The sequence below is a fragment of the Macaca mulatta genome, chromosome 11 (genome assembly GCF_049350105.2).
Source record: "Macaca mulatta isolate MMU2019108-1 chromosome 11, T2T-MMU8v2.0, whole genome shotgun sequence".
Taxonomy (NCBI): Eukaryota; Metazoa; Chordata; class Mammalia; order Primates; family Cercopithecidae; genus Macaca; species Macaca mulatta.
In genome coordinates this window covers 138,380,879-138,404,154 of record NC_133416.1, presented here as the reverse complement: position 1 = coordinate 138,404,154, position 23,276 = coordinate 138,380,879, and the positions used below count along the sequence as shown (strand labels likewise).

Below are 23,276 nucleotides of genomic sequence, written 5' to 3'. Positions count from 1 at the left end.
GTGTGTAAAAGGCAAAACCCCTCCATATCAGGGAGGTGGGCTCTTTTCTATGTTATTTTGCACCAGTCATAACTAACTCAAGTTGGCTTCCTAAGAAAATAGAATAGCAGGATTTTTTAAAACAGCAGGTCCTTGTGGTCTGAAGTCAGTGAATGATGAGGCAGCACGAGGGAAGCGGTGAGTGAGGCGGCCGACCCGAGGTGGGGCTTCCGTCCCGTCTCATTGGTGAACCCTCTTGGTGGGAAACCGCTAGGATGAACCAATCTCTAAGACTAAGGTTCATCAGGCACCACAGGGGGTGCCCTCCACAGCAGGGGCATGGCGGGATTTAACCAGAACCCGAGCCGATGCCCCCCATCCCAGGGTGAAGCGTCAGACATGCAGACACCTGGGAGAATGCGGGCATCAGCCCTGCAATCTAACCACATGGTTGTGACTCAGTTTACTGCCACCCTGCCTTCCTGGGAGCTGGAGGGATGGGAGAGGAGGGGGCTGCCTGGGCAGGAGAGCAGACAGGCGTGAGGCCCCTAGGTGAGGCACCCTGGAGACCCGCTCTGTGCAGGAAAGGAAGAAGCTGTACCACACGAAACAAAATCACTTTCCACTTTCCAAATTCCAGAACTCCTACCTGCCTGGCCCAGCAAGGATGGGGTGCGTGTGTGTGTGCACGCGCGCACATGTGCCGTACTAAGGCTGGGTATGTGCACGTATGTGCCCATATGAGTGCTAGATGTAGGTACATGCACTGCATGTGTACTGTGTGCCTGTACTGGGTGTGTGTGTCTGTGCTGGCTGTGTGTGCACTGAGTGTGTGTGTGCCTGTGCTGGGTGTGTGTGCACTGGATGTGTGTATCTATGGTAGCTGTGTGAATACTGAGTGTGTGTGCCTGTCCTGGGTGTGTGTACTGGGTGTGTGTGTCTGTGCTGGCTTTGTGTACTGAAGTGTGCCTGTGCCTGTGCTGGGTGTGTGTGCACTGTGTGTGTGCACTGGATGTGTATGTCTGTGCTGGCTGTGTGTACTGTGTGTGCCTGTGCTGGGTGTGTGTGCACTGGGTGTGTGTGTCTGTGCTGCCTGTGTGTGTACTGAGTGTATGTGCCTGTGCTGGGTGTGTGTGCACTGGGTGTGTGTGTCTGTGCTGCCTGTGTGTGTACTGAGTGTATGTGCCTGTGCTGGGTGTGTGTGCACTGGGTGTGTGTGTCTGTGCCGCCTGTGTGTGTACTGAGTGTGTGTGCCTGTGCTGGGTGTGTGTGCACTGGGTGTGTGTGTCTGTGCTGCCTGTGTGTGTACTGAGTGTGTGTGCCTGTGCTGGGTGTGTGTGCACTGGGTGTGTGTGTGTGTGCCTGTGCTGGGTGTGTGTGCACTGGATGTGTGTATCTATGGTAGCTGTGTGAATACTGAGTGTGTGTGCCTGTGCTGGGTGTGTGTACTGGGTGTGTGTGTCTGTGCTGGCTTTGTGTACTGAAGTGTGCCTGTGCCTGTGCTGGGTGTGTGTGCACTGTGTGTGTGCACTGGATGTGTGTGTCTGTGCTGACTGTGTGTACTGTGTGTGCCTGTGCTGGGTGTGTGTGCACTGGGTGTGTGTGTCTGTGCTGCCTGTGTGTGTACTGAGTGTGTGTGCCTGTGCTGGGTGTGTGTGCACTGGGTGTGTGTGTCTGTGCCTGTGCTGGGTGTGTGTGCACTGGGTGTGTGTCAGTGCCTGTGCTGGGTGTGTGTGCACTGGGTGTGTGTGTCTGTGCTGCCTGTGTGTGTACTGAGTGTGTGTGCCTGTGCTGGGTGTGTGTGCACTGGATGTGTGTATCTATGGTAGCTGTGTGAATACTGAGTGTGTGTGCCTGTGCTGGGTGTGTGTACTGGGTGTGTGTGTCTGTGCTGGCTGTGTGTACTGAAGTGTGCCTGTGCTGGGTGTATGTGCACTGGGTGTGTGTATCTGTGCTGGCTGTGTGTGTACTGGGGTGTGCCTGTGCTGGGTGTATGTGCACTGGGTGTGTGTGTACTGGGTGTGTGTGTGCTGGCTGTGTGTGTACTGTGCCTGTACTATCTGTGCTGTGTGTGTACTGTGTGTGTGCCTGTATTGGGTGTGTGCACCAGGTGTGCCTGCACTGGTTGTGCCTGTACTGTGTGTGTACTGGGTGTACGTGCACTGGGTGTGTCTGTGTTGGGTGTGTGTGTACCGGGTGTGTGTGCACTGGGTGTTTGTGTCTGTGTTGGGTGTATCTGTGCTGGATCTGTGTGCACTGGGTGTGTGTCTGCTGGGTGTGTGGACTGAGTGTGTGGACTGTGTGGGTGCACTGGGTGTGTGTATCTGTGCTGGGTATGTGTGGACTGGGTGTGCGTGGACTCTGTGTGGACTAGGTGTGTGTGGACTGGGTGTATGTGGACTGTGTGTGTGGACTGTGTGTGTTGACTGTGCGCACTGGGTATGTGTGTGCTGGGTGTGTGCGGACTGAGTGTGTGTGTCTGTGCTGGGTGTGTGGACTGTGTGTGTTTGGAGTGTGGACTGGGTGTGTGTGGACTGAGTGTGTGGACTGTGTGTGGACTGCATGTGTGGACTGGGTGTGTGTGGACTGTGTGTGAACTGAGTGTGTGGACTGAGAGTGTGTGGACTGGGTGTTTGTGGACCAAGTGTGTGGACTGAGTGTGTGGACTGGATGTGTATGCATGTGCATGTGCGTGTATGTATATACACATGCGCCTGTGCAACCTCACTGGGTGTGTGGCTCCCCTGCAGCCCTGGCACTCAAACTGCGCTCTCATCTCCTGCCTCCCCTCTCTGCCCGTGCCCTCCCCTCTCCACTTGTCCCCACCTCACCTTCTGGGATGATCCGTGATTCCTGCTCTTCAACGTCCCCCAGCCCCTGTGGTCGGCTGTGATTCACAGTGCCCACCTCACTCAAGAGGACAGCTTCAACCTCAGAGCACACAGAGGTTCCAGAGGCCTTCAGAACAAGCCTCCTGCCTTTACAGACTTTTTTTTTTTTTTTTAATGAGACAAAGTCTCACTCTATTGCCCAGGCTAGAATGCACTGGCGTGAGCTCTGCTCATTGCAACCTACACCTCCCGGGTTCAAGTGATTCTCCTGCCTCAGTCTCCCAAGTAGCTGGGATTACAGGCTTGTGCCACCCTGCCCGGTTGATTTTTGTATTTTTAATAGAGACGGGAATTCACCATGTTGGTCAGGCTGGTCTCGAACTCCTGACCTCAGGTGATCCACCCACCTTGGCCTCCCGAAGTGCTGAGATTACAGGCAAGAGCCACTGCGCCCAGCTACAGACTCTTGCCTACAGGCGTGACACACCTCAGGGCAGCACTGCCCTACCCTCAAGCCAAGAACCTCCAAGTGTCTCTGCTGCATGGCACGGCCACGTTTCCAAACACAGGCGGAGCCCACGGAGCACATCCTCACTGACGTCACGGCAGAGGGGACAGCCCATGCAGGGCACCAGGATTCTCTCCATACAAAGAGAAGACACAAATGTCAACCGCACAACTGCAAGACAGGGCACTGACTCCAGCACAGCACTCACTCAGCAAGCGTCTCCTGAGCCTCCACTCAGTGCCAAGGCTCGGTACGGGCAGGTGGGGAAGGGCAGTGGGCTCCGTGCTGGGTCTGGCAGCCTCTGAGAAGCTGCAGGCCATTTAAGGGATTACTGATTAGCATAAATGATTATAGCATGGGTGCTGAGACTCTGCTAATACACTACAAAGACAGTGAGGAGGAAGGTTCCCTTCTGTGCAGGCCACAGAGGGCTTGGAGGAGAGAAGGCTCCTCCTGAGATGGGTGAACTCAGACAGCAGAGGTGTGGCAGAGGCCAACCAGGCACGGGGAACGGCACCAGCAATGACAGCCTGCTGGGCTTGGAAGGAGAGCCAGAGGTGCAGATAGAAAGCCGGACAGGAAGAGTCTGCTAGAGATCTGCCAACAGCCCCATAATGTAAATTCTCCTGCGGGAACCTTGAGTCCCAGAAGGTCTTTGAATAGATGAGTAGCATCACCTGATCTGTGTGTTTGAAAATAAATCTGTAAACTGTGGGGAGAATGGAGCAGACAGAACACGAGGAGGCTGCTGGTCCAGGTGAGAAGTCACTGGGAAGGAGACGGACACCAAGGAGGGGCAGAGGAAGCAAGGCAGGGGACACGCTGAAAGCAGGCTCATGGCTGGTCACGTGCAGAGAGGAAGGGCAAGGAGCTTGAGGTGACCAGTCTCATCTCCAGTCCCCTCTCCATCTCCATTCCCATCTCCATCTCCAGCTCCAGCTCCATCTCCAACTCCATCTCCATCTCCATCTCCAGCTCCAGTCCCCTCTGCATCTCCATCTCCATCTCCATTCCCATCTCCATCTCCAATTCCATTCCCCTCTCCATCTCCATTCCCATCTCCATCTCCATCTACAACTCCATCTCCATCTACAACTCTAATCCCCTCTTCATCTCTATCTCCATCTCCATCTCCATCCCCATCTCCATCTCCAACTCCATCTCCATCTCCAACTCCAGTCCCCTCTTCATCTCCATCTCCATCTCCATTCCCATCTCCATCTCCAATTCCATTCCCCTCTCCATCTCCATTCCCATCTCCATCTCCATCTCCATCTACAACTCCATCTCCATCTACAACTCTAATCCCCTCTTCATCTCCATTTCCATCTCCATCTCCAACTCCAGTCCCCTCTTCATCTCCATCTCCATCTCCATCTCCAGTCGCCTCTCCAACTCCATCTCCATCTCCAACTCCAGTCCCCTCTCCATCTCCATTCCCATCTCCATCTCCAATTCCAGTCCCCTCTCCATCTCTATTCCCATCTTCATCTCCATCTTTATCTACAACTCCATCTCCATCTCCAACTTCAGTCCCCTCTTCATCTCCATCTCCAACTCCATCTCCAACTCCAGTCCCCTCTTCCTCTCCATCTCCAACTCCAGTCCTCTCTCCATCTCCATCTCCATCTCCAGTCCCCTCTCCATCTCCATCTCCAGCTCCAGTCCCCTCCCCACTGCCATCTCCATCTCCAGTCCCCTCTCCATCTCCATCTCTAGTCCCCTCTCCATCTTCATCTCCATCTCCAGTCCCCTCCCCACTGCCATCTCCATCTCCAGTCCCCTCTCCATCTCCATCTCCAGTCCCCTCTCCATCTTCATCTCCATCTCCATCTCCAATCCCATCTCCATCTTCAACTCCATCTCCATCTCCAGTCCCCTCTCCATCTCCATTCCCATCTCCATCTCCAGTACCATCTCTTGACTGCCCCAGCTCACCCAGCAGCACAAGCGTGTGGGCTCCTATCTCCATCTCCAGTACCATCTCTTGACTGCCCCAGCTCACCCAGCAGCACAAGTGTGTGGGCTCCTCCCAGGTGGGGCAGAAACACAGTCACCCCTGAAAGAACAGGAGCACCCACCCAGGTGTGCACACAGAGTCGGCCTTGGCCATAGAGCAGAGCGAAACAGAATGAAATAGAAAATCCTGCCAGGAAATGCCTTTAGTGTTAATTCTGACCAATAACACAGTGAGTTCTTTAATAAACGCTTTGAAAAATCTCACGCTTTGAGTGTCACATCAGCACCTTACCTCCTGATGTGAACCTGGCGTGGGGAACAGTGCATGCATTTTTTAAAGAACGGCAGCATTATACTCTGGTTTCTCCTCAGATTGTATACATCTTTTGCCTTTTACTAAAGAATGGCAGCACATGGGTATCCCCAATGTCTCTATCAGTCCTACTCACTGGCAAAAAACAAATGACATGTGGAGAGGAGAGCGGTTATGAAGCATCAGGACCAACGGCTTATCATGCAATGCCTGAAGCGTAAAAATGGTTTTTCCCGAGCTCTGAAGCATGTTTCTCTCTAACAGAACACAGTGCTGCATCTTGCTGAGGGCTAACACACGGTAACTGCGATGGCGTAGGTACCCCCCTCCTCCAGTAAGGACACTTGTTATAAATGAGGAAGATCTGTGATTGCTCCACAGACGTCTAGGAGAACCACCTCGAGCCCTCTTCCCCAACAGGGACACCGCGCAGCCAGCCCAGGCACTATGTGAGGGCTTCCCACTGCAGCTCAGAAACAAAGGCCCAAGAAAAGGAGCTCCAAGGAGAGGAAGATTCCAGTTCTGGCCAGCACCAAGGCTTTTGGAGATTCTTTATGCAAGCACACAGACAACCCAACATTCCTCAGTGTGAAACCAGATCAAAGGCGGCGACAAGGGTGAAGGCACCACCACTCACCAATCTGTGCTTGAGGTGGACTGTAATGAGTGGAGAGCTCGACAGGTTCTGAGAGAGGGTGGGCGGCGGGGTCAACTCCAGGGAAATCAGGTGGCTGGTGGCGAACAGTAGGCAGTCCTGGTGATGCATGGCCTCTGCGATCCTTGGGAAGAGATGGAAATCATTACAAAATGGGAAATGCAGGGGAGTAGCACACAGCTAGAATCCGGGCTGGGAGCCAGGGTTCCACCCAAAACTCTTGAGACGGAAATCTTCTTTGGATAGAACTTTGATTTCTATCGTTCAGCTCCAGCTGCTCTCCTTCAAGATGTGAAGCCGGTACCTGCAGGTGAGTTCAACTATTCTGTGTTTGGACTCTGTCCCTTGAATTGTTGTCTTCAGTACCTGCTCTCTTTAAGGTCTGATACCAGGACCAAGAGGTGAGACAGAGCCCTTGACCTCAAAAAGTTTATAAGAAAAGGGAGATGGCCCAGGAAGTGTGGACGAGCAGAAATGCTCAAAACAACAGGGCACGAATCTCAGCAATTCCACTTAATCAGCTGTGTGACCTTGGGCAGGTAACTCACCCTTTCTGAACGTCAATTTCCCTGATTATAAGATGGTGCAGTGGCCATCTGCTGTTTTGCCCACCCAGTATTCATCCATTGTTTTCCTGATCAAAGCACCTGCATTTCCCTCTAGGTGGCCATCCCCTTCCCGGCTCAGAGCACACACAGCCTGGAGTTGACTTTATCTTGGCTCAGGAGGAAGCCCTGGTGTCTGGGTCTGGATCAGTCAGAGCACTGCAGCCCTCAGGCCACAGGGACTATTTAGGAATGGCACTCAATCCGGTCAAATCCGAGGAGATGCCACAAGGCGAGGTAGGGGGAGAATGCAGGCTCAAAGACCCTCATTCTCCCTGCCAGACCTCTCCTCATGCCCTGAGGCACGAGGCCCTGGGAGCTGCTTGCAATCACGAGGAGGGAGACTGAGAAGGGAACTGCCGAGAGATGGAACCCAGTGACATCAGTGCGACGCTGGATCAAGCTGCTCTTGAAGCCAGCTGCCTGCGGAGCTCTCGGCTTTTGTGATCCAATAAACTTTTTGCCTATAACTGTTTAAGATGGGTTTTCTGTCCCTTGCAACCCAATCTAAAGAAGCCTAACTGATGTCTACAGTGGTTGTCTCGTGCGGTTATGAGCTTGAAAAGATATTCAGGGCCAGGAGGAGGGTAAGGGAAGCCAGGCACCTGGAGGGCAAGATTTAAGAAGGTGTTCACAATGGGCACGACCCCCGCAAAGGTGACCGGCTCCTTTAATTTTGTGCCCTCGGCCCATTTGCCTGATTTGATTCCAGCCCTGCCTGGCACACAGCAGGTCACCAAGTATCTGTTGCACGAATTTGAATTTGGGGTGACTACACAAAGATGCCTGAGACGTGCTGTCACCAGGCCCCCCGCGGTCACCCAGCATCTGCTTCTGTGTGGGCCTCACCTGGGTCCTGTGTGCCTCCCCCGTCTGCCATCCAAAGTGCTGACTGACTGAGGAACCTGCAGGTCCCTGTTTTGATGCCCACGGAACCACCTTTGGGACATCCCACAGGGTCCTGGGAGCTGGGGGCACCATCTTTTTCCTCCCTCAACTTGTTTTTCCTTCTAAGTAGATTCAAACACCATGTTCAGTGACCCTGCCTGGGATGGGCAGTGGGGCTCACGGAGCAGCAGCACGCCCTACCTCACCCCCAGCCTCTGCACTGTGTCCTGACACACATATCTGAAAAAGAGCAGGCCTCCAAGAAGCACGCAGAATTATTCCTGGAATTGTAAATACAAAGTGTTTACAAAGATGGTGCCACAGAGAATGAACACCCTGTCCGTTCCCACGGAAGCTGCTTCCTACAGATCGTCACCAGTTCACACGGTCTGGAGCAAACCAGGGGCATCGATTCTCAGGCCTGTGAGTAACAACAGGCACGACTGCTCCACCTGGCGATTCCTCTCTGTGACCATGCTATTGATCCAAGCCCAAAGTCCAGATAACACACATGGAATAAAACACAAACTTAAAAAAAAAAAAATGAAAAGAAAGCATCACCCTAGGTCCATGTTTCTCAACCATTTTTTTCATTATAGCCACTCTGAAGAGGCTTTTTAGACTTTTTTTACTAATAAACTTGCCCAGAAAGTGTTAGTCCCACAGAGATACAAGCTGTGTATCGAACGTACGTAAACACTCCACTCTGCAGAACTGCAGACCCAGGTAATATCTCAGATGCTTCCCCGGAGGAACAACGTTCACCTTCGGAGAACATTCACCACTGGGCATGCGTGGGCTCAGTCCCCGCCGCAGAAAGTGAGGGTGGGCTCGAGGCTGCTGGGACCAAGGCAGAGCCCCGCGGCGCCGAGCCTGACTCGCTCAGCATGACTCGCCCAGCAGAACGTTGGCCCTGTCCCGTGCGTGCCTCCACGGCCCCAAGGTGTGCAGTGCGTTCGCTTCGGCCAGGGGCCTGGTTCTCACTCCCTGTGCCCAGTGCCCCGATGCTCACGGCCTTTTCTGCAGAGCTCCATGAACTCAACACGTGTGCAATCCCACCAAACACACTGGGAAAACCATGTTTCTAGCAACACTTAGGGCTGTGCCATTAGCCAGCAGCAGAAAGTCACAGCTGTGGGCTTCGGGCCCTAAACACGCAGCATGATTCGTCCCTCGGCTTTCCCTGCGTGGACATTTCCTGATGCTGCAACCAGGGGTCGTCATCTCCCTCCCAGAGCAGAAGTTCCCTCGGGGCCCGGACGCTTTCCCATTTGGGTCACTGCTCTCCCCAGCTCCCGGAACCACGCCTGACACAGTGGGTGCTCAGCACACATGTGAGTGAGGCAGTGAGTGAGTGAGTGGGTGAATCGACGCACAGGCAGGGAGCGATGACTTAGATCAATTTCTTAGGAAAAACATAAGGAAAACATTAAGTGAGAACCTTCTATGAACACAAATGATATGAAAGCAAATCTGGAGCGGTTTCCTGGATTCCGCTCTGGGAACACGTGGCCTCCACCAGGCCCAGTTTGGTAATCAGTGCAACGCCAGACGTCGGCCAAGTCAAGATGAGAATGGGGCCAGACGCCTCCTTAGGCGCATTTTCCTCTGGTAAAGGTGGGGGCAGGGGTGAGGTGGGGCGGGGGGGGCAGGGGTGAGGTGGGGCAGGGGTGAGGTGGGGCAGGGGTGAGGTGGGGCAGGGGTGAGGTGGGGCAGGGTGGGGCAGGGGTGAGGTGGCGCAGGGGCAGTGCTGGCTCTTCCTCTGCCCCTCATACCCTGTCTCCACCGGCCCCATCCTATGCCCATCAGCCAGGCTCTGGGCTCTCTGCCTTCATGTGCTCAGTGAAAGGGAAGCCCCAGAAGGAGGTCAGAGGGCGTCAGAGTGAACAGTGGGGCCAGGAGTCTCACTTCCCCCAGCCCACCAGGGCACAGTTACTGTCCGGGGACCCCTCCATCTCTGCCCGGGCATGGTGCTGTCCCCTGCCTGGCTGGCCCTGGGGGAAGCAGTGCGCCCCCATTCTTGCTCCTGGCCCGTGACCATGCTGTCCCCCAGAGCTCTCCACTCCTGATCACACCTTTGCAAATCCTCCTTCCTTCAATGTGCCCCAAGTTACTAGCTGGCCCCACGGAGCCCCACTGACGGTCAGGTTCTGTGGCCTTCACCCCGTGCAGCACATCTGAGCCAAAGCCACAAGGCTGCTCCGCCTTCAATTACACAGAGCGGGACTTAAAGTTATGGGAGGCTTCAGAGAAGTGCTGAAATTTATGAGGAGACACAGAGCCTTCCCAGCATGTGCAGGAGGCCGGCTCGGGAACTCAACCCAAAGAAGTCAGAACAAGTGGAGTAAGAAAAAGGGCTGTTACTAGGTTATTTGGAGAATTACGAAGTCCCCATAGTTACCATGTCGCATCAGGGAGTGAACAAACATCACAAATGAACATATTCCCGGGTAAAGGAACTACTTGATAACTGGCTCCTGCTGACATGTGACTGTGTGCTCGAGGAGTCCCCTCATCCATCCATCACACGCTGCTTCTCACCCTCCCTCGGCACGAGAATTCCACGCCACCCTGGGAACACAGTGTGAAGGAAATCCAAATCTTGCAAACAAGGCGGCACATGGCAGCATCTGTGAGTGTGATCTTGGGTGACGGTGAACTATTGAAGGAGACCTGAGCTCCTCACTGACGCGAACGGCAGAAGGAGAGAGCACCGAGGGAAACAGGCGACTTCCTCAGCGCCGATGCTGCCTGGGTGACGACGTTCTCTGTTTTGAGCAGTACTGCAGCCAGGGCCTTTCAGAAAGGACTGCAACAGCCACGATTCCTGCCCATGCCAGGAACCACACAGCTATGGACTGTTAAATAGCCAGACTTGCAGGAAATCTACCAGAAAACAGTGCAACGAATATGCTTCACCTACACTCTCAGCTCTCATCATTTGCCATGTTCACTTTATCCGGCACGGTCACGCTCACACTTGACACACACACACCACACACATACATGCAGGCATACACACATCCCACACATGTACATACACACACACATGCACATGTACACACATACAACACACAAATGCACACACGCGCATTTGCATGCCCACAGCACACACAACACACATGCACATATGTGCACACATAACGCACATACACCACACAAGCACATACATCTGTGTGCACACATACACCACACAAATACATGCACACATGCACATTTCCTTTCTGCTGAAGCACTAGCGGTGTGTTGCAGGCATCACAACATACTCCATCTCTACCACGTGTCTCCTAAAAATGGAGACTGCCTCCTACATAACCATCATACAATGATCACACTCAGAAATTTAACGAGGACCCCACAAGATGCTCTAATGCACAGCCCAGAGTCAACTGCACACTCCCCGCAGCGTCACTCACGTCCTCCAGAACTCCACTTCTCTCAACCCAGGAACGTGCATTAGCTCAGGCTCGAACCTCTTTAGTCTCCCCCAGCCTGGAACTGCCCAACTTCTTCTCCCTTGCAATCCAAACCACAGCAGCACACAACATCCCTTAGTTCAGGTGTGTCTACCTGCTTCCTCGTGAGGGGCGTCAGGCCACACATCTGACAGGAGTATGCCATAGGAGGCACGGATGTCTCCCTACGACGTGACAGCAAGAGACACGGGCCCACAACGTGTCCCACATCGATAATGTTGAGTGTGGCCACCTGGCTGCAGGGGTGCGGCAGACATCCCCATTACCAGGCACCCTCCTACCTGGTGACAGCAAGGACTCTGCAGGTCCGTGAGGTCCTGTCCCCGCAACCCTGCTCCCGCTGGCGTGCACATCCACTGATGGTTTCTGCCTGGGTCAGTTACTGCACTGAGGGCTGCAGAACTGTGACCTACTGGTTCCATCCATGCTCTGTGTTACTCTATAGTGACTAAGGACACACACTGAGCCAGGTCCACCCCCCACTCATCTTTCTCGAGCACCTGTGAGTCCCTCACAGCCTGGGGAGAGGCCCTTCCCTCTGTGGGCTGTGGCTTCCATCGTCACAGGAGGAGTGGGAGCAGGCCAGTCTCAGCCCCGTCCACCTGGAGGAACCGGCTGTCCGGGTGTTGGCCGGGCCCAGCCACAGCACCAGTGAAAGCGGAACAGTCTCCATCATTACGGGGCCAGGCAGCAAGTGAGACTCAAAGGAGCCTAGGGGCACAGGCAGCCTGGCAGGAAGCAGCTAAGCCCCCACCGGGCCGTGGGTAGTCAGATGTCGTCCCCGCAGTCATCACAGGAGCCCTGGAATGGTCTGCCTGGGGGCTGGCTGTGGAGACAAAAGTCCCTTCCGGCCTAGGCCCCACCTTTTGTGCACTGAGACTCACGTACTGACTTAGACCCTCACCCTCATCCCTGGAGAGGAAATTAAAGGACACTACGGCACCAAAGCATCCTTTCATCCTCACGACACACTGCAGATGTATGAGGATGACAGCGCACAATAAAAGGCAAAGACGGAGGGAAGTCCACTGCAGGCTGGCAGAAACCTGGCATACGCGTGCACATACACACACTGCCCGCATGCTGGCTGCACTAACCTGCTTCTCATCGTGCCTAGGATTTGATGATTACCTCAAAGGCAAAATGGCGCAAATGCCCAATCAGCTTACAAAATCGCAAAAGCAGGCACTTGTATGTCATGTTTAAGAATACCAAGCCCTACTTATACCATTAACTCATTCAGTCCTCCTGGCAACCCTCAGAAATCAGTGATATTATTACTCCTGTTTTAAGAGGAGAACACAGGCCTCCAGGCTCAAGTCACTTGCCCAGGGTCACACAGCTAAGGAGAGCACCTGCAGGAGGGAGAGGCAGGAGTCTGGGTCCGAGTCTATTCTGTGAACCAAATTCTTTGTCCCCTCCACTTCCGTCCACCTTTTCTGCCACAGGATAGAGTGTAACAAGTACAGAGACTTTACTGGATGAGCTGTTTGGATGATTTTTTTCCAGGTTAATTTTGATGACAAGGCATCTTTGCACTAAGTGCTGAAGAGAACTCCACCTGAGCTGAAGATCCAACTTGACTGCAAATGAAAAACGTGTTCCATCGCTGCACGGCAATTCTGTTTTGGCTTCAGCACACAAATGTGCTGCTGATGGAACTTGTGGGGCTGGTGTCAGTGCTGACGAACCAGGGATGACTTTGCCTGTCTGATTTCCAGGCCCTTGGCTTGCAGGGGGAAGTCAGAGTTAGCTGCACTGTTCTGGGACACAGTGGCCTGAATCCTGGTGCTCCAGTGTCCTCTCTGCAGACACCTGGGGCCATGAGGACAGCACAGGGAGAGTGAAGGCTGAGGCCCTGGGGACAGGCAAGACAGACTGTCTTCCATCTGCAAGGCTGTGGGCTCCCAGAACAGGCCCCCCAGCCTCTCCTCTGCCCGTCCCTGCCAGCGCTGATCTAATGGAAGGTCTGGCAAAGGTCTGCAAGCTGCAGCTCTTGGGCCGGCTGCCTGGTTTTGTAAATAAAGCTGTATTGGAAGACAGCCACTCCCCCGTTCCCCCACGTAGTTTCTGGCTGCCTTCACCCTGCGAGGGCAGAGTTCTGGAAAGCCAAGGCAATTTACAAGCTGGCCCCTCATGAAAGAGCTGGCTGACACCTGGCCGGAGTCAGATTCTGGTGCTCACAGCGAATTGCCCCTGAAATGTGTGCGCCCCGCGTCTGGAAGCAATCCTCCCGCCTTTGTGAAGTTGTGGGCCGTGGCACAGATGCCACTCTCCCACACGGGTCCTCACTGTGGCCGCACAAGGCACAGCGACGCCGCACAAATGCATGTCTCATACACTTCATGGCAAGGCCAATTTCATGGTGGAAACTTCAGCAGGAGGGGCCAAGCAAGGGTCAACTTTTCATTCACTGTCATGGAAAGATTTCCCAAACAACTGAGATGGCATCTTTTTGAGGAAATTAGATTGTATTTTTCTTTGACCATTTTCCTGAAGAATTTTGGAAATCACACATAAAGAGCGGCGGGTCCCCCACTTTCTTTTGTTGGAGGAAATTGGTGAGCATGCAGGCTTTCCCAGAGAAATCCGACCCAGAAGACGGTGTTCCTCCAGATCACAAAATTACGACTCCACTCCTCAGGAAAGAGGCACACCCTCCCCTCCCTCCTCATTTCCCTCGTCCTCCCCACCCTGGCGGTCCCCACCCTCCCTGCTCTCCTTCTGGGTTCTCAGGACCCAAACCTACTTGAACCAATGCTGCAGGAGCGAGCTCTGCTCCTATGGAGGGGGCCTGTCTGGAGGACAGCAGAGGCAGGGGATAGACAGAGCAGGTCTAGACAGCGTCCTTGGGGTCCCCGGGTCCAGCCATGCCTGAAGCCCACCTGCTCCTCCCTTCTCAGTCCCCTGAGCCCTCACTTTCCTGGCCTTCCACTTAAGCTGGTGTGAGATGGTTTTGTCCATCTACATGTTTGCCCATGACTGACACAGGCAGGTCTGTTGTCTTCCATTCCACAGCAGTGGAAACTGAGGCTCAGAGAGGTTAAGTCCCTTGCCCAAGGTCACACCATTTGGTCGAGGCGGGTGGGTAGGGTCTCCTAGTCTGTGCTTCTGATCTCCACTCCGCCAGCCCAGGCCCCCAGGCCTGCAGTTTCCTAGCCTGTACTCCTGGCCTCCACTCTGCCAGCCCAGGCCCCAGGCCTGCGGTTCCTGTGTGGCCTTCAAAACGCTGCACGTTTCCTTGCCTGAGTGGTGAAGCACCCGGCAGTCGTGTCCTGAGTTCTCAAACAGTGTTGTGCATGGGTGTGACCGTGTGTGAGGCGGGCATCCCTGTGGCCAGCCACCCCGCAAACCCACGCCCCTGAGCTGGGCACCCCCGAGACTCACTTGGTGTGGGCGGGCCAGATGTTGTTCAGGTAGTAGTGCATGCTGTGGTACAGCAGACCCACGACGGTGGTCCAGGCTGCAGAGAGAGCAGAGGGGCAGGCGCTGTCAGTGTTCCAGGCCACGGGCAGAAAAACACAAAGCCCCTCCCCCCGCTGTGCGTGGTGCCACCCCTCACTCCCAAGAACCCTCTGGGGAGAAGGAAGTGAAGGACACTAGGGCAGAATTTGTAAGGACAAAGACTGCGGGAACTCAGCAGCGTGACAGCGGCTCCCTGCTCCATCCCCTGAGCCAGCTCCAGACACATGGAGGCTGAAACTCCCCAGGAGAGCCAGGCTCGCCCAGGGCATCACATGGATCTCAGAGCCCCTGCAGGGAGAAGGCCCCTGCAAGCCAACAGGGGGCAGTGCCAGCCTCCAGCCTTGCCCCACGAGTGTGACCCGTCTGCCCTTGGCAAGCGAAGGATTTAGGGGACCAGTGAGTGAGGCAGAATGCAGGTTTTCAAGGGGCAGCAGCCACAGGGACACCTGTATGCCTTCGCCTGGCCACCCCTCTATTATATCCAGCCACGAAGCACAGTCACGTGTGCTCTTGCTGTTTCACTCCATGGCTCGGCCATGGCTCTGCCAGGATTGGAAATCAGGGCACTCTCAGCAGCTCACGTGGCCAGGAGATGCTGGTGGATGTCGGCACCATCCTGGGCCCTCCCTGCTGATGCTGGTGGAAGGTGGCATCGTCCCTGGGCCCTTCCCTTGGCTTCTGGGGTAGGGACATCCCTGCCTCTGCCCTAGGAGCAGGGCACACCTGACATCACGCTAGGTGAGGACAGGGCACAGAACCAGTCAGGGCAACTCTCTTACAGACAATCAAGAAGGTGGCAGGTGCAGAGGCAGGCTCCCCACTGCAGAGGGAGGTGTCTGATCAGGGCTGTCCTGGTCCCCACCCCTAAGGCAGAACCCTGGGAAGGAGGCGTGGCCTCTGGCCAGGGTGACAGGGGCAAAAATCTGAGGCTCTCCCCTGTTTGCCCGTGGTCCCCAGGGAGGGAAGGAGAAGAAGGAGATGTCTGCAGAGTCATATTCGCTTTTCCAGGAACCAGAGAGGGTGACAGTCATTGTGGCAAAAAATGGCCAGGGCTGTCTGGGCTCCCAATAGTGCTCCCTGGTCAGAGGCAGGAGGTCCTCTGAGCCTCTCAATTTTTATTATGTGACTCAACTTGGGCCCACACAGGAGTGGAACCCCATGTTCCTGAACGGATGAACCCCTCACCTGGCCCACAGCTACCTGAGCAGGGAGGGGAGGTGGCCCCATCTTTTTCTCTTCAGCTGACCAGGCGTGTGCCAATTTAGGAGCATGTAGGTAGGATGACTTCCCAGTGGGCCAGATTCACCAGGTGAGCAGGTTTAGATGCTCCCAGACCCCACCCCAAATTCCAGTTCAGGGGCCTGGAGTGGGCAGAGCATTAGCATCACTAGGGAACCTCTCAAGTGTGGCCATGAGGGTGGCCCGAGGACACGCTTTGAGAACGGCTGACCAGAGCCCCTCTCCTGCAGGACAGGACAGGACAGGCAGCCCAGGGGAGCCCCGCAGCTCACTGGTGCGGTGGGCACCCACCAAAGCTTGGGGACTCTTCAGAAAGACTTGTGGAAGCCGCCCCGGAAGGGAGTCCGGCGCAGCCACACTCACCGCGGCTGTGGAAGGCCTCGTGGGGGATCTGGATGAAGCTCTGCCCGTGGGCCGGGAAGCGGTAATGCGAGGAATTCACAGTCTTGGGCAGGACTTTGGCCACGGAAAACTCTGCGGTGGAAGCAGCGAGAGAGTGGAAGTCCCATCAGAGAACTCACAGGCTGCAGGAAATCAGACTGCAAAACCCCATCTGCTTTTCTTTTTTGACAGGACAAGCTCCCCACCGGAAGTATAATTACCTTTAGAAAGCATGACCTCAAAAAAAAAAAAAAAAAAAGGAAAAAGAAATGAAGAGCCCAGGCAGTGATTGCCACGGGGAGGCTCAGCATTCTGTCCCACACACGGCTCCTCACCTGGGGCGCCCTCCGCCCCGGCACAGCCCCGGGCTCTCAAGGCCAGTGCAAGGATGGGCTGTGCTCAGCAAAGCCGTGACATCGGCTCCTCCCCAAGCGCAGCAGGCGAGGGCAACATGGCCCAGAGGAAGAGGTCTGGGCTGACAAACTGCCGCTAAACTAACCCGTGTAGCTTCAGCGCATGTTCCCCAGCTTGGCTCTTGCAGCGAAGTATCAGCACGATAATACGCTGCAGGTGAAGACTTTTAAAATCGAAAGGTCATCACCTCTGCCTCTACAATTAGACAACTGTGACAATTATCCTGCAGCGCCGTTGAGAGCAAGCCAACTCCAGAAACCCGAGGCCGCCCCTTTCATTCCACAGACTCTTGCTGGCACTGCTGCTTCTGCCTCCCACTCTGAACTGAGACCATCACCCCAGGGCAGGAGCTTGGCTCCCAAGTCACTGGGAAAAGCTTATGGGCCCTGTCTGCACATCATGGCCGATCATCCTGCCCTGATCTGACCACGGGTTTTCCTTCCAAATGTGGTTTGAGCGAGACAGAGCAGTCAGGGAGACAGAGCATGGCTCTCTGCTAAGGGTGTAAAAAGGCAGTGAAACGCAGCCTCCAGCCCCCGCCCCTGCCATGTGGCTCACCCTTACAAGCGACAGCTACCTGCCACGGCGGAGGAGCCCTCCATGGTGACCTGGGGCGTGCTGGCGTGCAGGTTGTAGGAAACGTGACCCATGACGGTGTCAATAGTGTGGATGACACTCAGTACCATGGCGCTGTCCTGAAGCAACACAAGAACCAGGAGCCATGAAAATCCACCCCACTCAGCCAGGGGACCAGGCAGGTGCACCAAGCACACAAAATCAAGCTTCCCCACGTTGGCCACAAGGGAGGAAGAAGTCACACAACTGCCCCTTCCCATGGATCAGGAGGTGACCACATGGAGGCCACATGCCTAACTGAGCTCACAGAGCATGGACACAGCCCGGGTGGACCCATCACCCCAGCCATTGCTGGCTCCTGCGTTTCTACACTTAGACACTGGGACTGAGGGGACCCGACTCCTGGTCCTGCCTCCTCCCTGAACTCACAGAGGAACCCTCAGCACATCCCAGATCCTCCCCCTGCCTCCCTGTGCTTCACAAGGAGGGGCTGATCACCCCCCAGGTCCACTCTGGCATGGGGACACCAGCAGCTCTGTCCCCTTCTCCGTGAAGGGTGGCTGCTTCTGAGGTGCCAGCAGCCCAAGCTGCTTCCCACTGCCTCCACTTCCCAGGGGCTTGCTTTCTACTCCGAGAGCCGTCTTTTCTTTCTGAGTTGCAGAGCAGAGGATCCTGGTAGACACTGCCCCCAAGAAAGCAGGGGGTCCCCCCGGCCACCTGAATCTGTAGACAGTGCAGGGCCTGGTACTCAAAGCTCAGTGCACGCGTCCGCTCTCGGGCTGACTGCCCGCATCCTCAGACACGCGTCACCAAGGGAGAGGCCTCTCTTAAGCCCCGCTGAGCTGGGCCACTGAGCTCTGCCTTCACTGCTTCTCTTCTTCCCGCCTTTCTGGGGAAGAGCCTGCATGCTGCTAAGTCCTCAGCATTCTCCCACAAACATGCACTCCAGGAGAGCTTCATGAGTTGGAAGCAGAATGCTGAGGCCAATTTTAGACATTTGCTTTTAGGCCCATGGCCTGACTTCAGTCAGCAGGCCCAGTGAAGCACATGGAAGCCTGTGTTTCTGGCATGCAGAGGCCGGTTCATGTGTTCCCTTTAATGCATACTGGGCCCTGCCTGAGTCCGGACAGTTTCCTGGTTATTCATACTTTGTAACAGATTTGCATATTTTGCATTCAAAAGCAGTTAATTCAAAATCATGCACAAAATACATCTGTCTGGATCTTCTGTCAGCTGTCCTCTGGGTGTTCCCAGCCTGCAGCTTTGGACACAAAGTCCCCTTGAAATCATGAAAACAGTAATACCTTTTAAAAAGGAATTGGTTTCTGGGTAAGACTGTATCCATCTTACATTCTTGAGCCTTTTTTTCTCCCTTTGCCAATGTTAAACCTAATCTCATTCCACTTGAAGTTATTCAAATAAAAGTTTATCAAATGTAAACTCTAACACAATCTTATTAATAATGAGAGAATAAAATGCCACTTCTGTCTCTCAAACTGGCAAACATTTTTAAATAATATCGGGGTTTAGGAGAATGAGCACTTTAATATCATGGTGGTGTGGTTGGGACCCTTCTGGGCCAAGGCAGTTAAGAGTCCTCCTCACCCTTCTCTGGCCCTGCCTGGCAACCTTGGAAACCACATGTTGAGAAGCCAGCACCAGAAGACAGATGGAGCCAGGATCCCTGAGTATCTGGGTGGAGAAGAGGCTCCTCTGACCCACTCTGGACTTTGCATGGGGGAGAAATAAATTTCTACTGTGCTGAGCCACTGAGATGTGGGGATCTATTTGTTACTGCAGCACACCCTGGCCTGTCCTGACTAATACAATGTTGCAGGTGAATACTTAATATCACTGGAAAGTGTTATTGACATAATTAAGGAAAAACAAATTAAATCAAATATACAATATATTTGTTGAATACATATATATATATAAGTGAATTGAAAACTAGACTATAAAGAAATATACAAGAGTGTTAATAATCTCACAGTTTTAGGATTTGAAGTGATTTTTATGTTTTTTATTATCTGCATTTTCTAACTTCTCCACAACTATTTACTTGTTTTCTTTTTAAGTAAGTACAATCAATAGTTATTTTAAGAAATAAAGGAAAAATTATTTCATTCTCCTTTCTAGCTATTTTGAGTACCGAGAACAAGAGAAGCATTTTTGGCACCTTAATCATGAAGTACATATTGTCATGTGTTCTCCTTTTTCTTACTAAATACAGTGGCTTTTAACATGAAAAGCTATTATCTTTCAAGAATGATGTGATGGTAAAAAAAAAAAAAAAAAAGTACATATTATATAAAATGACCAAGATGAACCAAATACACATTTCTCATGGGGGAAAAAAAACATCATTTCCTTCTTCCATCCTTCTTCCATGTTTAGGACAGTACCACATTACTGACACACGTGCATTTCTTTTGCCTTAGAGGACAAAGCATTCTGAATCAGTTGCACATCTACTCAAAATGAGCTCTTGTATCCCAGATGTCAGGACTGAGAGACACATCATTCTTTTTATGTATGTGAACTGGGCCATATTATGCCACTTCTAGGAAGACAAAATGGTTCCCAAGGCACATACGTTTTGAAGATCAAAATGTTCTTTTCTCTCTCTCTCTTTTTTTTTTTTTTTTTTTTTTTTTTTGAGACAGTCTCACTCTGTTGCCCAGGCTGGAGTGCAGTGGCACAATCTCGGCTCACTGCAACCTCCGCCTCCCAGGTTCAAGCAATTCTCCGGCCTCAGCCTCCCGAGTAGCTGGGACTACAGGTGCCCACCACCATGCCCGGCTAATTTTTGTACTTTTAGTAGACAGGGTTTTGCCATGTTGGCCAGGCTGGTCTTGAACTCCTGACCTCAAGTGATCCACCCACCTTGGCCTCCCAAAGTGCTGGGATTACAGGAGTGAGCCACCGCAACCGGCCATGTTCTTTTCTCTTACCTCTGACACAGCAATCCAACCAGGCAATAGAAGGACCTCTCCCACGGCTTTTAAGAAGGTCTAAGGGTGGACAAAATGACACTGCTCAGCACCAGTCCTTAAGCGACAAACTTGAAGACCCTCAGTTTTCCCCACATCTTCCAATGTGTCGCTATCAACCACCAGTTCAGTTTTACGCACAGCAGTCAACAAAAATAGCTGAGTCATGGACCACGTGACATGTTACAAAGCCCTTTTATGGACATTATCTTATGTGCTCCTGTGGCAGCCCTGTCAAGTCAGTGACCAGCACTGGAACATCAGAATGAACACTGCTCAGTGACGGGAGGGGCCCCAGCACAGCGCCTGGGGGACATGGCAGGCCCTCAGCGAAAGCCTGTGGAGTGGAGAGATGCATGGGAAAACCATGGCCTATTAGATGTGCCTTTCTTGGGGTGAGTAAGCAAACTGATGTGGAAGCACTTGTGTTAACTGAAAATGACCTCTCCAGAAAACAGAAGCTACTTGGGCCTTTGGTCAGGTCACCTTAAAACCATGTTTGGTTCGGCTCACTATTATTCTAAGGAAACAATGAAATTAATTTCTACTGCTTCCTAATCAGGAGATTTAAATGAGAACATGTGGATTTTCTACTTCTTTTGAAAAAAGCAGAAGCTTGGACAGCCCCTAGCCCACATTCCCATAAAACCATAATTGACCACAGCCGAGTGGCACCGCCTTAGTAGATGTGTCCCCAGCCCACTCCAGACCCTGCCATCCCCACTGCCTCACACCCTCACATCCGTTCCACTCATCTGCATTATTCACACACACTCTTCACTGTGTGTCTCCAACTACCAGCACCAAAATTAAACTTAGAGGCTGACCAAAATCTCCCATATTTCCACTAAACCGCCATCTCCAGAATACTCACCTTCTTCCACACTCTGAGACACTAAATACTTAGAGAACACATCATCAAAACTCATCGTTCATTCATTTATCTTTATGAGATAAATATTTTTTGAGACCTTAGAGTGCAAGGCCTTAAGTATTAATGAAGTAGGGGATAACCACCATCCTGTCTTCACTGAGCTGGAGCAGGGGCAGCAAACTTCTTAAAGGGTCACACAGGAACGAGGTCAGGCCTCAAGGGCCATGCCCTGTGTCACAAACACTCAACTCTGCCATGGCAGTGCAAAAGCAGCCGCAGACAATACGCAAACAAATGGGCATGCATGAATAAAACTTTATTTACAAAAGCAAGCAATGGACCAGATTTGGCTCAAGGGCCATAGTCTGCTGACTCTTGATCCAGAGCAGTCTGTCACATAGAAACATAATATGGGCCACATTTACCATTTTAAATTTTCTAGCAGCCAGCACCTTTTAAGAAGTAGGAAAAAAAAGGTAAAATTAATTTTAATAATGTATTTTACTTAGCTCAAAAACCTAAAATATTATCATTTCAATACAGAATCCATATGAAATCACTAATTAGATATTTCCCTTTTCTTTGCACAAAGTTTTAGAAATCCAGTGTGCATCTTACAGTCACAGCACATCTCTAGTTGGATGAGCCACACATAGCTAATCAGCACCTCATGGTACAACACAGGAAATGATTCCTTGCCATTTTCCTGTCCAGCTGCTAGTGGACAGGTGAGAAGCCAAGACACCATAGAAACTTGTAGAATGGGGCCAGGCACAGTGGCTCACACCTGTAATCCCAGCACTTTGGGAGGCCGAGACAGGTGGATCATTTGAGGTCAGGAGTTCAAGACCAGCCTGGGAAACATAGTGAGACCCCATCTCAACTAAAAATATAAAAACTGGTCAGGTATAGTGGGGCACGCCTGTAGTCCTAGCTACTTGAGAGGCTGAGGCAGGAGAATCGCTTGAACTCAGAAGGCAGAGGTTGCAGTGAACCAAGATCATGCCACTACACTCCAATCTGGGTGACAGAGCGAGACTCTGTCTCAAAAAAAAAGAAAGAAAGAAAGAAAGAAAGCAACTTGTATCACACTCAGTTCAGGGACCTGCTGGGTGGTGTGGGCCACAATGACACAGTTAACTGCTGCCACTACAGTGTCAGGTGTGAGATAGACCCTTCTAGCCAGTGAGGAAGAGATCACAGAGCCAGGCAGGCGGTGGGCCACAGTGGCTCCAGGCCTGCCCTAGGGCAGGACACACACTTCTACAAGATTCTGAGGGGTGACCTTTAGGACCAGCACCCCACAGGCAGCTTTCCAGAGAACTGGACACGCCCTAGGCCACAAGCCCCATGAGGGCAGGGGCAATGCCCGGCATATCCATCACACATCCCCAGCACCAAGCCCAGCAGCTGGCAGAGAGCGGAGGCTGCACGATGTGCTCAATTAATAAAGTCATCAGTGAACCCACTCATGAGAATGCAACTGTGGCTCATTAAGCCATCCATTTTATAATTAATGAAGCAACCCACACACAAGTGGGTGTTTAATCAACATTCGTCTAATTAATTAATCCTCGCTTGGACTCCCTCCTTCCCTAGACACCCGGAAACACAGAGGGAGCCTGCTAAGTGTCTGCTGCACGTTCCTGAGGATGCTTCAGGGTACCCATGGCTAGTCAGAGGGGAGGGCGCCCATGCCCAGAGTGGGGGTTTATTGAGCGCTGACTGTGTACCACGGCTAGAGGGGAGGGGGCGCCAGTGCCCAGAGTGGGCATTAAGCCCCGACTGCATACCTTAGCTAGAGGCAGAGCACTAGTGCCCGAAGTGTGAGCGTTTATTAAGTGCTAACCGCATAGAAGGCACCGCTTGTCACAGTGACCCCTGGTAGCCCATCTCAATAAAAACAAGAGCGTTAGTATTTATCAAGCACTTACTGCATACCAAGCCCTGTCTCGGTGTCTCACACCCGCTCCTGTGCGTACATGCATAAGGACCTTCCAGCTTGTCTACACCCACTCTTTCCACCCAACACCCAGAGGACCCGTCCCTTCGGAACCCGGAAGTGCTCCCACACTGGACAGCCTTTGGCCACACCCCAGAGCTCCTTCATGATTGGCTGA

At 52.9% G+C, this 23,276-nt stretch overlaps 1 protein-coding gene across 3 annotated transcripts in view; it reads right to left on the bottom strand.

Moving 5' to 3' along the window:
* The window catches only part of ADGRD1 (adhesion G protein-coupled receptor D1), a 186,780-nt gene that overhangs the window by 121,834 nt on the left and 41,670 nt on the right, over positions 1 to 23,276 (bottom strand). For all 3 annotated transcript variants that reach the window (XM_001104579.5, XM_077955845.1, XM_028830174.2), the window contains 5 exons: positions 20,244 to 20,303; positions 17,291 to 17,408; positions 16,282 to 16,392; positions 14,602 to 14,677; positions 6,228 to 6,369 (listed from right to left, as the gene is read on the bottom strand). In XM_001104579.5, the coding sequence (XP_001104579.3) occupies positions 6,228 to 6,369; positions 14,602 to 14,677; positions 16,282 to 16,392; positions 17,291 to 17,408; positions 20,244 to 20,303 (507 nt within the window). The remainder of the gene's footprint in view (positions 1 to 6,227; positions 6,370 to 14,601; positions 14,678 to 16,281; positions 16,393 to 17,290; positions 17,409 to 20,243; positions 20,304 to 23,276) is intronic.